Consider the following 14658-nt stretch of genomic DNA (forward strand, 5'->3'; position numbering starts at 1 on the left):
AGCCTATTCGAACCTGAGCTCAGCTTTATTTGAATGCTTGCATTAGTGTTCAAGCTCAATTCATTTAAAATAATGGCTACTTGAGTGACTTATTCAAACTTATTCGATTAGTTAATTAAATGATCATATACAAGCTCTAATCAAGTAAAGGCAAGAGTAGCTCGTCAAGTGTATTGATTCATCTACAATCCTAATCTCAACATCAATAAATTTAATTTATAAATTCTACACATTTATTATGAGTAAAGGGAACAAAAGATTTGGGTGCGTGTCTGCATGATATTCATAAATCAAATGATTATAATGATGCAACTCCTCCATGATAAATTCAATCTCCTTCAAAGTTTAGGCTGTATATGCCACATGATTAACGATTTCTTATTATTAAACCTGAAATCAACCCTGCTGTATAGCCTAAATCTCATATTTTCTAATGATTCAAAATTTAACGGGTTAATCTAGCAAGGCATACGAACCACTCGTTGAGACTCTTTGACCATTTGATGTAATGGACGTCTATGTGGAAGGATAGTTACAAATACTCTCCTTTTATCCCAAATTTCTTGGGGATAAATGGAATAATTAAAATGAAAAGGAAGTTATGATTGTACTTAGCAAGGTCATGGAGTCTTGATTCCAACCATTTCAAATGAGGAGAGAGAACTCAACGATTATTTGAACTAGTAGCTAGTCTCTTAAATCTCATGAATAGAGATTCCCAATCTAGAGGTGAAGAAGATCAATATATTTTCAAAATCTAATATAAGTTGTGAACAAGAGTTCATCATCCGACTAAGTGGTTGGCTTCTTATAGCAAATTTGTATAATCTTAAATATGCTCGGCCTCTATTCTCCCTACATCCATTTAACTCCCTTTTCAAAAGGAGTTTTCTCCCGATCCATTAATTTGCGAGTTTTAGATTGAAGCATTATCATGATCTTTCTATTCTCCGTCTTGACACCAACTAGAATATGTTATGATGAACGATCAAAGCAAATGGAGGAGTGTTTCAATCATATGATATAAAATATAAAGTTTGGGATGCAACATCCCTTCTAGTGGCTAAAGTCAACGAAGCATCAAATCATATTTAAGAAACAAACTTGTCTCACCATGTGGCCCTTCATTTTAACATTATGGGCAGTAAAAATGTCGCCCATCCTTTTATCATAAATCTACGCATTCTTAAAAAAAAAGTGGACATTGCCAACTCCATTCAAATGACAATTATAACAAGAAGAGCATCCAATATTATAACACTCAATATCTTGAAAGAAACATTTCCTTAAAAGTTTGAGATGTCACAATAAGAAAAATTTTAAAGCACCACCAATCTCGCTAATCCTATCAATAGTTTGAAGGCCACATAGCTTTTCATAAGAGTTTACAAGGCCATTCTTTATAAGGTATTTCTTACAACCCCGAATAATTCAACTCTCGATGAATTACTCGGTTGTCCAATATAGTAGTATTACGTCTTAAAATTTCTACCATTATCTTGTAACCAATTTATGAGCTTATATAGAAAAAGCTTAAAATGCCCAATCCTCCCCATATAAGGTAAGAATGAATATTTTCACAAGTTTATCCTTTAGATTTATTAAGGAGAAAACCAAGATCAAGGCTCTACATTAAGCAAAGCCATAGCTTGCATTAATGCGAGCACCAAAACAAGGAAAATTTTGGCTCTTTCTCACCAAATTCATAAAATTGCCAACAATTACATTAATGTGGAAGAGTTTGTCATATGACCCAAAACAAACTAAAATAAAGAGGGTGAATAAGGAAGTCCAATCTAACAAATTCAATCAAGTCTCAGAATCATCATCCTAGTAATCAACTCCCAATACCTTCAAGGCTTCAACCCATAACTTTTCTAAAATACCCTTCAAAATGCATAGAGAGATGTTAGCTAATAGTTATGATTGGCCACTTAGCTTAAACAGGAAGCCTCTGCAAGACAAAAGAATAATCTAGCAAAATTTAAGGCACTCTATTTGAATGGCTTTGTTACAGTCAGGATAGAAGTCTTATAAAGAATTCCTCATAAAAATAACTTAGATCTGCTGCAGTATTTCACTTTCCTGTTCCCTATTTCTTTTCCATATGAAATAGGGAGCTTCTTAAGATGCAATTGGTCCATTCCATTCCTATTCTAGGAGAGATTATTACGTGCGAAGTTCGGACCGGAGCTGCGTCCGGATCCTGTGAGTGTGCACAGTAAAAGCGTAATTACTATGCACACTGCGCTTTTTTGTGTACACTCACAAAATCTGGACAGTTCTCCCATCCGAACTCCGCATGTAATAATCTAGTAATTTCGAACTTGCCAGAATACATAAAGTAAAAAAAATTTGGCATCTCCACAAAACTGCACTTGAAGCATCTTAGAATTGGTTTGGGACTACAATTATCTGTAGAAACTATGTGGAACTATTATGTTAGGGGAATGTAGGCTTACAACTATCATAAACCAATAGATTTAGCCATAAAAACTTATTTATTGCCACAAAAACTCCTGAACAGAAGCCAAAAAGCATGTTATCATTAAATAGAATTATGATTGCTATCTGAAAAATAAAGTCGTAAAAAAAATAAACACTAAGTAGCAGATGAAGCAGATTAAACAGTGCATCAGCAGCCCAATGCACCAACGAAAATTAATGAAAAATAAGTATTCATGAAACATATCTTCAACAGAAGGAACTAGACTAATAAAGACAATAATCAGACATTTATTACTAAATAAATCGAGTAGTCGATTTCAACTTTGCTCTCAAATAATGCAATATCACACAAAATTTCATAAGACAACATCAAACATAGCTGTGACAGAATGGTTTCTCACATATTAGAAATTACAGTACAAACGCCTTTTATTTCCCAAAACAATAAGATTAAGGGCAGGAAATATAGGAGTTTACAGTCAATAGTGATTATTGAAAACAAAAATTGTTCAGTAGGAGCTGCTGAGCAATGAGCTCAAATACAGCTTTGATTGGAGGAATTGTACTCACTACAGAACATAGAAAGAACAGCTACTGCTTAAGTTGAAGCTTTTTGATTGATTCAATCTGCTTAGCAGGATTTAATCCCTTTGGGCATGCATGTACACAGTTCTTTATGGTATGGCACCGATAAAGTTTAAATTCATCATTAATGGCATCCAGACGTTCCTTTGTATACTGGTCACGGCTGTCTTGAATCCACCTGACGTAATATAGAATAGAAAAAATATGGTTTTAGATACTATATGAATCAAAAGTAATTTGAATTTAATTGATTTAACTGTTAAAGGTATCTTTTAAACTTTTCATTTTTTAATATGCCGCAGAAATTAATTCTTTTTGGTTGTTGAAAGTGATGCGTAATAACAAAGGTACATAATAGAAACAACTAAAAAAAGGAGAGATGATCAAGCAGACATTTTTCAGCATTGGGATGATTATTTATGAATTCATTCTTAATAAATTAAGCAATATATAGTCGAGAATATTTTGTTAATTTTAACAGTTACAAAGTTTCTACATGAAAGAATTTAAACAATTGAAACTCACAATAAGACATGCCAGACAAAACAATATACCGAGTGCCATTATTTTCAGCAAACCTAGCTGCATTATGAAGAAATTAGGGAAGAAAACTTGGGTTCAGGATATTCTAAATCAAATTTCATTGGGATTAGTTTTGGAGTTATTGAATTTGTTTTGAAATTAGTGCAATATATGGCAACTCAAATCAAAATTATATTGCACTCATTTCAAAGCAAATCTAATAATTCGAAAGCACATCCTAATCAAATTTGTATTAGAACAACAACAAGCCTTTATCCCACTATGTGGGGTCGGCTATATGAATCATTTTTCTCCATTGTGTCATGTTAAGAGTCAAATTCTCTAAATCTAATAAAGAAATGTCATTTCTAATATTTTTTAACCAAATATTTTTAGGTCTACCTCTACCTTTCTTAACATAAGCTAAATCCAATACATTTAATTTCCTAATCGAGTTATTGGAAGGCCGCTATTTTATGTGACCAAACCATCTAAGACGACTCTCTTTAATCTTATCTATAGGAGCTACTCCAACATTTTCACGTATATGCTCATTTAGTTCAAATATCAAAGCTTCCATCTCTTTCCATCATCAAAGTTCTCAAGCATCTTCTATTGATTAACTACCAGACCGTCAATGTATGCATGAATTTCTATAAATGTTTAGTATTAAGAAAAGTCTAACTCAGAACTCATTTCGGTATGCTCATTTCGTTCAAATATCAGAGCTTCCATCTGTTTCCATCATCAAAGTTCCCAAGCATCTTCTATTGATAACTACCGGACCTTCACTGTACAGATGAATTTCTATAAATGTTTACTATTAAGAAAAGTATGACTAGGAACTCATTTCGGTATTATCCAACACAGACATTCGCTATCACAATGAATAAGCATCTTCATGGATGATACAAGTAGATTTAACATGCGCACGAAAAAATTAGGATCAACAATTTTCAAAAATCAAAATTCAAAAAGGACTGGTTCAAGAAATTTATGCAAAAGCTAAGCACATCCCTTTTCCTTTGGTGGACTAAGAATTCATCATAATCGCTTATGGTTTATAACTTTTTTTCAACAAAAGCTCTCCTTCGAGTTACTAAAAGTTAAGGCGTCCTAGGACAACAACTCACTTTTGCTGATAAATAAAAATTGAGGATTCACAAATCGCAACTAATTAATAAAACTCATTTTCTTCAGATAAAAACAATCAATAGTAGCCTTTAAGCCCAACTGATAATGAGCTGATCATAAATATCAATGAATTTTTGAAAAATATGAAAACATTAAAAAAATTGAATATCAATATTTCAGACAAGGTTAAATGTAAAGAATTTTATCAAATATACTTAGTTTGGACAAATTCAACTCAAGCGAATTTGAATATAAATTCTGAGCCTCCTGTACAGTAAGCCATGAATCATCACAATTAATAATATCTGGTCGGTGAATAATTTATCTTTAAAATCCAAAATCAGTAGAGACACAATCTCATCTAGAATACCTTCAAGAACAAGATGCATAGAAGTTTCTATTAGAGGAATGGATATCAACTAGTCAGGAAGATATGAAAAGAGGGTAGAATCCAAAAATTGACACTGGCTAACAAAATAAGGTCAAATCAATACGCTAAAAATGAATTAATACTAGAATTTCTTATTTGTATCATTAGTTCCATTGAGTTGTACAATTTTAAATCATCTCACCTTCCTTGCATTCAACTTCATAAGGGTTCCAAAAATAATCCTTTTATGGATTTAAATGTGGCATAACCCTATGACAGGCTTTAAAATCTACATAACCTTTAAATCAGAACAAAACTTCTAACTATCACAATTAATATACAATTTTATGAGAATATCCTCATGCAAATTATGCATATGTTATGCAAATAATTATACAAATACACAAGGCTTATATTTTATTGATGGGCCAACAAGATGTATAGGTTCTCTAGGTTTGCATTTGGTGAGAATATCAAATGGAGTCATTTTAATAGACCTATTGTCAGATGATTTGTATGCAAACCCAATCATAAGTAATATCAAATCTCATCCGGATGCATAATCATTTATCAGACAACATGATAGAACTCAAGCTTCCACAAACCCGTTCAGTTTGAACAATACAATATATCTTCTAAGTTTTCAATAACCACTTCAGTTTGACTATCCATTTGTTGGTGATAAATAGCTAAAAATTAAGTTCTTTCCCTTTTCTTTTCAAAGAATTTTTCAAAAATAAATACGAGTTATACATCTTGATAAGAAATGACTGTTTTAGATAAACCATTTTAGAAAAATATAGTTAGCAATGTAAGATAGATCAACTATCTTATGACAACATATAAAATGTATCATTTTAGAAAAATATCTGCCACTACAAACATAGATATATGTTTTTTTAATATTCATGGTAAACCTAATATAAAATTTATACTAACATCCTCTAAAGATTTATATAAACTGGGCGGAGGTGTATAAATCCCTGATCCCTATATATATTATATTTTCTACCCGTAGAAAACTAAAAAGTCCTATATTGCAAACATGTGTGCTACATTTTTTTTCAAACTTGACCATAAATACATGCGCTCAATCATTGCAATAGACTAATATATTCTAAAACGACCAACAACATCCTCAACATGTAATTCTAAATTTAGAAAATACCTCAATGATGAATCAGGAATACCAAGACAAATATCCTTAAATAAATGACCATATTTAATCATATAAACTTTATTAAGTAAAGATGAATCATTATTTCAATCTGTATAAATTCCACTCAATTACATACATGTAGCATTCTCCTCTTTCATATAATCCAACCGATAAGCTTAAACCTGAAGAACAAAAAATCTACTCAAAGCATCAACAGGTTATTATCAGATCCAACACAAAGTTCAAAGACAAAAAGTATATTCTTGTAAGAACACAACCTACATAGCATATTTATGTTCCAACTTTTTTTTTTTTCCGGGGGTGGTTAAAATAGAGAAAAAAATCAAAATGATCTTTCAACTCTTTGTGAGGGATCAAAATGATCTCCAACTATTTTGAGGGACCAATTTGATACCTCAACTCTTAAGGAATGTTTAGTTTTATCTCTATAATGAGGCTTAAAAAGAAATAATCCCTAACAGTAGTTCATAAATACAATAATAAAATCTCAACTTTCATAATTCAACATTAACAATAGAAATTTAGCTCCACTACTTATGCATTTTTCTATATTTCAAATAAAGCGCTAAATTTAAGTAAAAATCCACTAGAAACATCCAAAGGTCATAACAAAATGCAATCACCGAAAGACATTTTTTTAGTGCTTGCATTAGAAGAATTGAATCATTATATAAATTAATTTTATAGTCATTAAAGTATTGCGTAAATATGATGAAATTTCAAAAACAAGGCATACCCTTGCTGACCAATACCTAGTTTAGTCAAATTGGGTTAACCAAATGATGTAGACCCACTTGGGATTTGCCCACATTGACCTAGTTTAAGGCTTAGCCCATATTAATTCATTAGCATAGCAGGTTAACCCAATCAAGGTTAGATCATAGTACTGACCCAATCTTGATTTTAATCCTATTGATCCCTTTTTTCTTTTTTTTAATCCTATTGATCCCTTATGATTAGCCAGTCAACTCAAATAGGGGTTAGCCATGCTAACCGAATTACATTATTTTTTCATAAAGGAAAAATTATTTCATTAAATCATAAACTAAGGAAAAACTACAATGAGAGAAAGCTAAGAGACAAAATAAAAATAAACCTTCAATGACAACCTCAGCAAGCTGTCCAGTAATCATTAAGCCGGTCTTCATAGTAGCCATTGTCCTACTCATCATGTTAATGCAATGAAACCTCCTAAGAGTTTAGAAAATATTCAGAACAGCGTAGAGCTTCTAACATTTTATCTTTAGCTATGGTCATCCTAAAAATTAGGGCTAGCCACAACATGCTCCTTCGAACTGTTCATTCTTTAGAGAAGAGCCAACATTAGGCTCAAAATTTTAAGTCAAGGTTCTAGAAAAAAAAAATCACAAGGTAAAGGGTCCTCCACAAGTAGTATTTCTTTAAGTCAACTCATGTGGATGAACAATAATTAAGAAAAAAAGATGATACACAAAAGGAAGAGAGACATTATAGTAGATTCATGCAGAACCAAAGGAATAAGACATTTAAAAGACAAGCTTTAAATAAATCAAATTGCACAGAGGCATCTTCATAATGTTCAAAACCAGTAGAATCATATATGAAGGTCGAATGCCAACCACTAGCACATTCTTCACATTAGCCAACTTGTTGTCTTTAGAAGTCACGTCAATGAAATTTCTTCAAAAGCTAAGTTAAAAATATCCTTATCCTAGAGATTAAACGCAATATCATCACCCAAATGACCATCAAAAACCAAATTTCCTCCAAAATGAATAGATTTTTAGTTTCTCCCACAAGCCAAAGAGAGAAGAAACAACCACAACATCATTAGCTTGCAACACTTCCACCAGAACAATCTTTCATTCAACGTAGGATAATCCTTACCCCATTTAAAGCCATACTAGGATCCACCAATCTAATATTTTGATCCGCCACATTAACAAAAGAAGGACATTTATGAACAAATACATTAATCTTGTTGGTAGCCCCACTCAAAGTTTTCTTGTTTCACTTTTAAGTATAGCAACATTAGCTTTCTTAAATTTAAAAGATGTAAAGGGAAAAAAAAGATATCATTCCCGAAAGTTTTACAAGGCACAGAAAAGGAAGGTATATTTTTAAATTTTACGTATTGCTAATATCCTTCAATCTCATTTCTAATTCATATCTTTTTTATCAAAAGTTATATGTGACATAGCAGCCCATCAAAGCCCAAGCGAAAGATGATTGATAAAATGGAGCAATAACGGTGTCTACTTGCAACGACATTCCTAAACAAATGCAATAGAATATAAAAACATATGGTTAACAAGATGAAGATGAAGATGAGAAAACAAAATTTTAAATGGAATTCATATATGATTCTTCAACATCAATGTGAAACCCATTTAAAAAGTCTCATGGCATGAGAGTATACCTTCAAAGAACATGTGACAATAATCTTCTTCGTTATGGAAGTGAATCAACACATGCTTAGGATCTACCCAAGAAAATAATATCTAAGATGCTAGCTTGTTTAAAGAAAATTTGGAACTCTTACATTGAAGGACAACCATATGAAAACTTCACTGCTATAGAAACTAGAAGTTTTTGACATGCAAATCAATTTCCTCTTCATTGAGAAAAATAATCAGCATACCATGAAAAGTTTAGTGAGGCATGATACCAATGAGAAGAGAACAAAATGAAGTTTTACCCATTAGGGACTTGATGAATATTTTGATGGTGATGCTATACCAAGAAAGAAAAGATGATTGTTTACAAAACAGACGGGCATCAATTTTTTTGGCCAAGTTGCACAGGTAGAGGAATTGGAAATAGGAAGCTCTTGAGCATCAAAAATCACAAAGGAAGAGGCTTTGCAGGAGGCTTACAAACCAAAAGATTGAAAGTCCAAAAGGGCCACAACGACCATGAGAAATAGAAGTCAGACACCTTGAACATAATCTCCACACAATAGCCAACAAGAACACCAGAGACTAAAAAGCAGAGACTAAAAAGCAACGACCTCACAAGGCATATAGTAATACAACAGAGAAGAACAGAGCCGCCAATATGCAATGTCCTCTAATAACAACAACTGAAAACTTTACCAAACATAATTCATAGCATCGTTCCCGATCATCGATCCCGCAGCGTAGTGAAATCTCAGCGGCGAATCCGAGCATGGATCCCACACCGCGTCAAATCCTAGTATCAATCTTGTAGCACCATTGAATCCCAACATATGAGGATGTTAATCTAAAAGTTCCTTACAATATGTTTTCAATTTGATTGTTCTCTTTTACAAAGGATTATATTTGACTCTCAAGTATTACTTTAAGAAATATATTCGACCGTCTCTCCGCTCATTTGAATGTTTATTGTATAATCATAACTTTAAACTATAATTTTTATAAAAAAATAATTAAATATTCATTTTAGTCATAAAATATTTTTACCAATCATAATTTATAAAATATAACTAAAATTTTTAACCTTACGGCAGTCTATACTACTTGTTTTTATTACTATAAAAGTCCATTCTAGGCAAGAAATAAGGTTCTAGAGCACAGAAACCTTTTTAACCTTGATTACCCATAATGATTTGAGATAGTTGTAACCAATACATAATCTGGTTTTAGAGTGAACGCTGCTGGAAAAATTCATGAAAGAACAAATTTAATGGAAATCTTAAGAAAGATGTCTTAATAAGACGCGAGGTAACTACCACATGATAATTCAATGATTTTGCAATTTATGACCTCCGCATATAAATTATAAGAAAAGTAAAAAATGCCTATTAATCACGCACGACTGAAAGAAAGGAACATCACAAAATCATCACAAGAAAGATCGATTCCGGATATATAGCTTTTGGTAATAGAGTTGCTTTCTAAAATCCATCAATATGGAGAATAATATATTAATTTCCATCAAAATCATTTCTTTCAAATAAAAATAAAGAAAAATATACCGCATAGGATTTTATTTTTTCCTCTTACAGACCCCTAACAATACAAAACATCCGCACGTACATTTCGTAATGCATAATCAGTTATCGTTTCCCAAACTCAATTTCTTCTCTACATCATGCACTTTATGCATTAAACGAAATTACAAAGCAACCTTTTTTCAACCACCACTATCTAATTAATATAGTACAATTAGAACTATTACCAAAAACCAGGCAAATCATTTTTAACTCCTACGAAACTACGAGGGCATACAAAAGATAACAGTATTCATTGTTTCCCCTTTTATTCAGGCATAATTTTACGATAATCAGCAATTCGGATAAAAGGATCAAATCACAATCATCAGTAAAGGATGTTAAGAAGGGAGAAATAAAAGGAAATAACCTGTTGGCATGTAGAAGGGCGGCAGGGCCAAGGTAGGACTCCGGGTTCCACCAGTAGCTAGGGCAGGATGTGCTACAACAAGCACAGAGAATGCACTCGTACATCCCATCCAGCTTAGCCCGATCCTTCTTGCTCTGAAGATTCTCCTTCCCCGGTACCTCAGGCGGATCCTTGCGCTTCAGCCACGGTTCCACGCTCTTATACTGCGCGTAGAAATTGGTCATGTCCACCACAAGGTCCTTAATAACGAACATGTGCGGCAGTGGCGTGATCGTCGTTTCCGTACCGCTCTCCGACCGGATCTTGGTAAGACACGCCAGCCCATTATCCCCATCAATATTCATCGCACAGGACCCGCAGATGCCCTCGCGGCACGATCGCCGGAACGTCAAGCTCGGATCCATCTCGTTTTTGATCTTGATCAACGCGTCGAGAACCATAGGCCCGCACTCGCTGAGATCAAGCTCGAAGTTATGCAGCTGCGGCTTCGTTGGGTTGTCGGGATTCCAACGGTAGATCGAGAACGTCTTCAACTTCTTTGGCTTCGGTGAGACCGGTTCTGCCTGCGAAGAGTTCCGCTGGGTTGGAACCAGGCGGGCTGCTATGGCGATAGAAGCGGTGCGCTCCGGTAGGATGGCGGCGGAGGCGGCGACGACACGGCGGAGAAGAGCCATCGGGACCGTTGGATCGGGAACAAAGAAACGGAGAAAATGGGCCCAAGTTGAAGAAGGAGCCTTATAGCTAGCGACGTGTTAGAGTTCGTATTTACTAGTAATGCGGTGTTGTAGGCCTGCGGTGTAATGCCGGCCCACGTTAACCAGTCGTGTGTCGAACACGTTCCAGGTGGAAAACCAAGCGTCTAAAAAATAGAATTAAATTATTATGAAGCTAATTTATAACTCATATTATTTATTTACACGTTTTTTAAAGAATTATTTTTAAGAGATTTAGTTTATTTTTATTCAAGGGGTTTCATACATCATCATTGGTAAGTAGTGGCACCACTTGGTTGATGGTGAGTATCAATATCAGTCACCAATAGGCATCAAGTAATGGATGATAATGGCCATCAAAATTAGTTTATAACGAGTATCAACAACGATCGATAGTCGATGTCAGAAAATGGAGATAGCGTGCATTGATGTTGCTCTACAATTGGCGTTGGATGACAATGATGATAATTGTTTACATTCGTCAATGGTGGAATGACAACGAACATTGATGCAAATCAATAATAAGATTTAGTTGGAGGTGAAAATGGAGATAAATATTTATCAATACTAATGTCGAATGATATGCGTATACCTTTTGAATTCTCAAATCTAGGCATTCTCATTATAAAAAATAAATCCCCTCAATGAGTTGAAATAAAGTTCATTTATAAATTTCAATAAGGATATTTTTGTTATTTTTATAAAATTTATGAACACTACATAAGATGGTCTGATTAGACCCCCTTGAACATTTGATTTCTTCTTTTTTTTAGTCTCAACTCCTCAATAAACTCAAAATTGAGTGATGTCAATCTTGATAGATTTTTTTTTTTTTTTTTCGAGAAGCTCATTTTGATTATTAGTATGCAACATTTAAATGATGTTAGATATCTTAGATAAAGTTGAGAAGTTTCTAGTTATGATTTTATGTACTTGATTTATAAGCCTGTTGAGCTCGAATCTAGATATTTTTGATGTAATTGGTTTCGAGTCATATAATCATATTGCTAATGAGGCAAGATGATTCAAAGAAGGTGAAGGAGACACACAAATCTAAGCGCCATGCTTTTCCTTTTCTCTAAAACTTATTAATAACACTTTTAGTTAGCATCAAACATGTCGTGTTTGCATGTCCTTCACCTTCTTTGAATTATGTTGTGTGATGGTGAAATAGATGGGGATATTATTAGTAGAATTTATGTTGGATGGTTTGTAGTGGAGGAATGCATCAGGCCTATTATGTGATAGAAAAATATCTCAAAAACTTAAGGGGAAATCCTATAAGATGGTGACAAGACCTACGATGCTATGACGTAAAATGTTGGTCATTCAAAGATAAGCATAAAATTAAGTCAAGTGTTGCTAGATGAGGATGCTTAGGTGGATGATTGGCTTCACTCTTAGAGACAAAATGCAAAGTGAGTATATATATGAAAAGGTTGGAGTAGCCCCAGTTGCAGTTAAGATTAGAGAGTCGCCTTAGATGGTATTGTCACATAAAAACATCGTTCTTCTGATGACCCAATTAGAAAAGTATATGTATTTGATTTTATCTATGTTAAAAAAGATAGAGATAGACCTAAAAAGACTTAGTTTAAAAATATTAGAAATGACATTTTTATTATATTTATATAAGAATTTGCATCTTAATAGGACAAAATGCAGAAAAATGATTCATGTAGCCGACCTCACGTAGTGGGATAAAAACTTAAATGCTATTATTTTTGTATTAGAACCATCTATTTGTGTAATTGTTTAAATTTAGGTTCAACTAAATTGCTATCTTGGCCAATCCAATTATAATCATGGTTAAGAATAGATTGGTCCAACAACAATTCACAAATCAATCATGCTTCCTAGAATAACAACTCAAGTCATTCTCTATCAATCATATAAGAGACTTTACAACAAGTTTGTGGTAGCTCCACCAAGATCATATCACTCATCACAAACTCGTAGAGTCGTTGAATAGTTAACTACACATGGCCACTTCATATACGGAGCTAAAACTACGCCAAATAGATTCTTTAAACACCATAAAATATCTCTATCACAAATCTTCATCGCACTTAAGGATCACAATCGTCTATCAATCATATGCTTCTGCAATATATGCCACATTGCGCATGATTTATGTAGCCCTCCATATAGACAAATTAATCTGTATGGATGCTGATCAGAGGAAAATTAGAGCACGCCACATCACCCATTTGTTGTGTACCGCTATGTACCGTGTCCATTTTCCTCTCTAAACACTCAAATGATATTTTTTTTATAGCAAATTTATTCGCTCAGCATAGCTCAATTTCTTATTTATGAGCAATATAGTTTATTCTGGAGTTCATAAAATAACAGTTCGAACAATCTAGTTTATTCTGGAGCAATACTAAGTGAATAAATTTGACATACTAAAAGATATTTTCTTAATATATTTTTAATTAAATTATTTAAGAACCTTTTTTAATTTAAAAATAAACATCATTTATATTTCATCAAGCTCTTCTCTCGTGCTTGCGCATGTTATCTAAAAAAAATAGTAGAACTCATAAAATTCTCTAAGCTGAAGTGCATATAAATATGGCCAATAGTCTTTTCTCCTTATTTTTCTCCTCAAACAAAAATTTGTTTTTATTTAATTTTTTTTTTTTACGTGCTGAGATGAGTGATGAATAAAATGCACAAACTTACGTTACTATAACATATTTTTATTTGTCCGTCAATATTATACTGTAGCAAGTCATCTGCTTAATGGGCAACTTGCTACAGTACTTATTTTTTTTATTTTGTTTTTTGGTTTTTATTTAATACTGACTAGACTAGTAAGTCACCAGTTAAACAGAAGACTTTGCCTATTTTTAAACTTTTTTTTATAATATACTTAATCACAAAATTTAATTTTTAATGATACTTAGTTTAAAAATGTTCCCTTTTTGTTTGACCACTGCATTTTTATTGTTTTCAAAAAAAAAATGTACTAAGAAGTTGATTTCTACAATAATTTTACAAATCAATAAAAAAAAAATGTCTCAAATAAGGGCACATTTTAATGCATGAAATGAGAAATTATATTTTAAAAATAATTAAAAATATTTAATTTACAACTACATCCAAAAACACGAAATGAAACCCAGGAAAAAAAAAAACTTTCTTTTTTCAAGACATGATTCCTAACGTCAATCAACCAAATTGCTGTTGATGCAGATCTTTTATAATGACTAATTGAACAGCAGATCACCGTTCAAATCCTCCTAATGAAACTCTTCAGAAAAAAGTACTCAACATTCTCATGAATCAAATGATTATGATTAGGATAAATATAATTCATTTCATCAAACACTTAACCAGCATTAAACTTTTCATCTAAAGTTCCAAAAGTTTTCAGTC

The 14658-nt window shown here is 32.8% G+C and overlaps 1 protein-coding gene across 1 annotated transcript; it reads right to left on the reverse strand.

Moving 5' to 3' along the window:
• Nucleotides 1–2759: 2759 nt before the first annotated feature.
• LOC110102371 (succinate dehydrogenase [ubiquinone] iron-sulfur subunit 1, mitochondrial) lies at nucleotides 2760–11235 on the reverse strand. The gene is made up of 2 exons (XM_020830697.2): nucleotides 10562–11235; nucleotides 2760–3211 (listed from the first exon to the last, which is right to left on the reverse strand). The coding sequence occupies exons 1-2, from the start codon at nucleotides 11233–11235 to the stop codon at nucleotides 3040–3042; spliced, it is 846 nt and encodes a 281-aa protein (XP_020686356.1). The 3' UTR covers nucleotides 2760–3039.
• Between the last annotated feature and the right edge of the window lie 3423 nt (nucleotides 11236–14658).

Source organism: Dendrobium catenatum, unplaced genomic scaffold (assembly GCF_001605985.2).
Source record: "Dendrobium catenatum unplaced genomic scaffold, ASM160598v2 fragScaff_scaffold_733, whole genome shotgun sequence".
Classification (NCBI taxonomy): domain Eukaryota; kingdom Viridiplantae; phylum Streptophyta; class Magnoliopsida; order Asparagales; family Orchidaceae; genus Dendrobium; species Dendrobium catenatum.

Excerpts from the sequence above, each read along its gene's own strand:
- LOC110102371 (XM_020830697.2), bottom strand. The coding sequence starts at position 11,235 with ATGGCTCTTCTCCGCCGTGTCGTCGCCGCCTCCGCCGCCATCCTACCG. Across the intron at positions 3,212-10,561 it reads GCCCTTCTACATGCCAACAG|GTGGATTCAAGACAGCCGTG; the intron begins GTTATTTCCTTT and ends ATATTACGTCAG.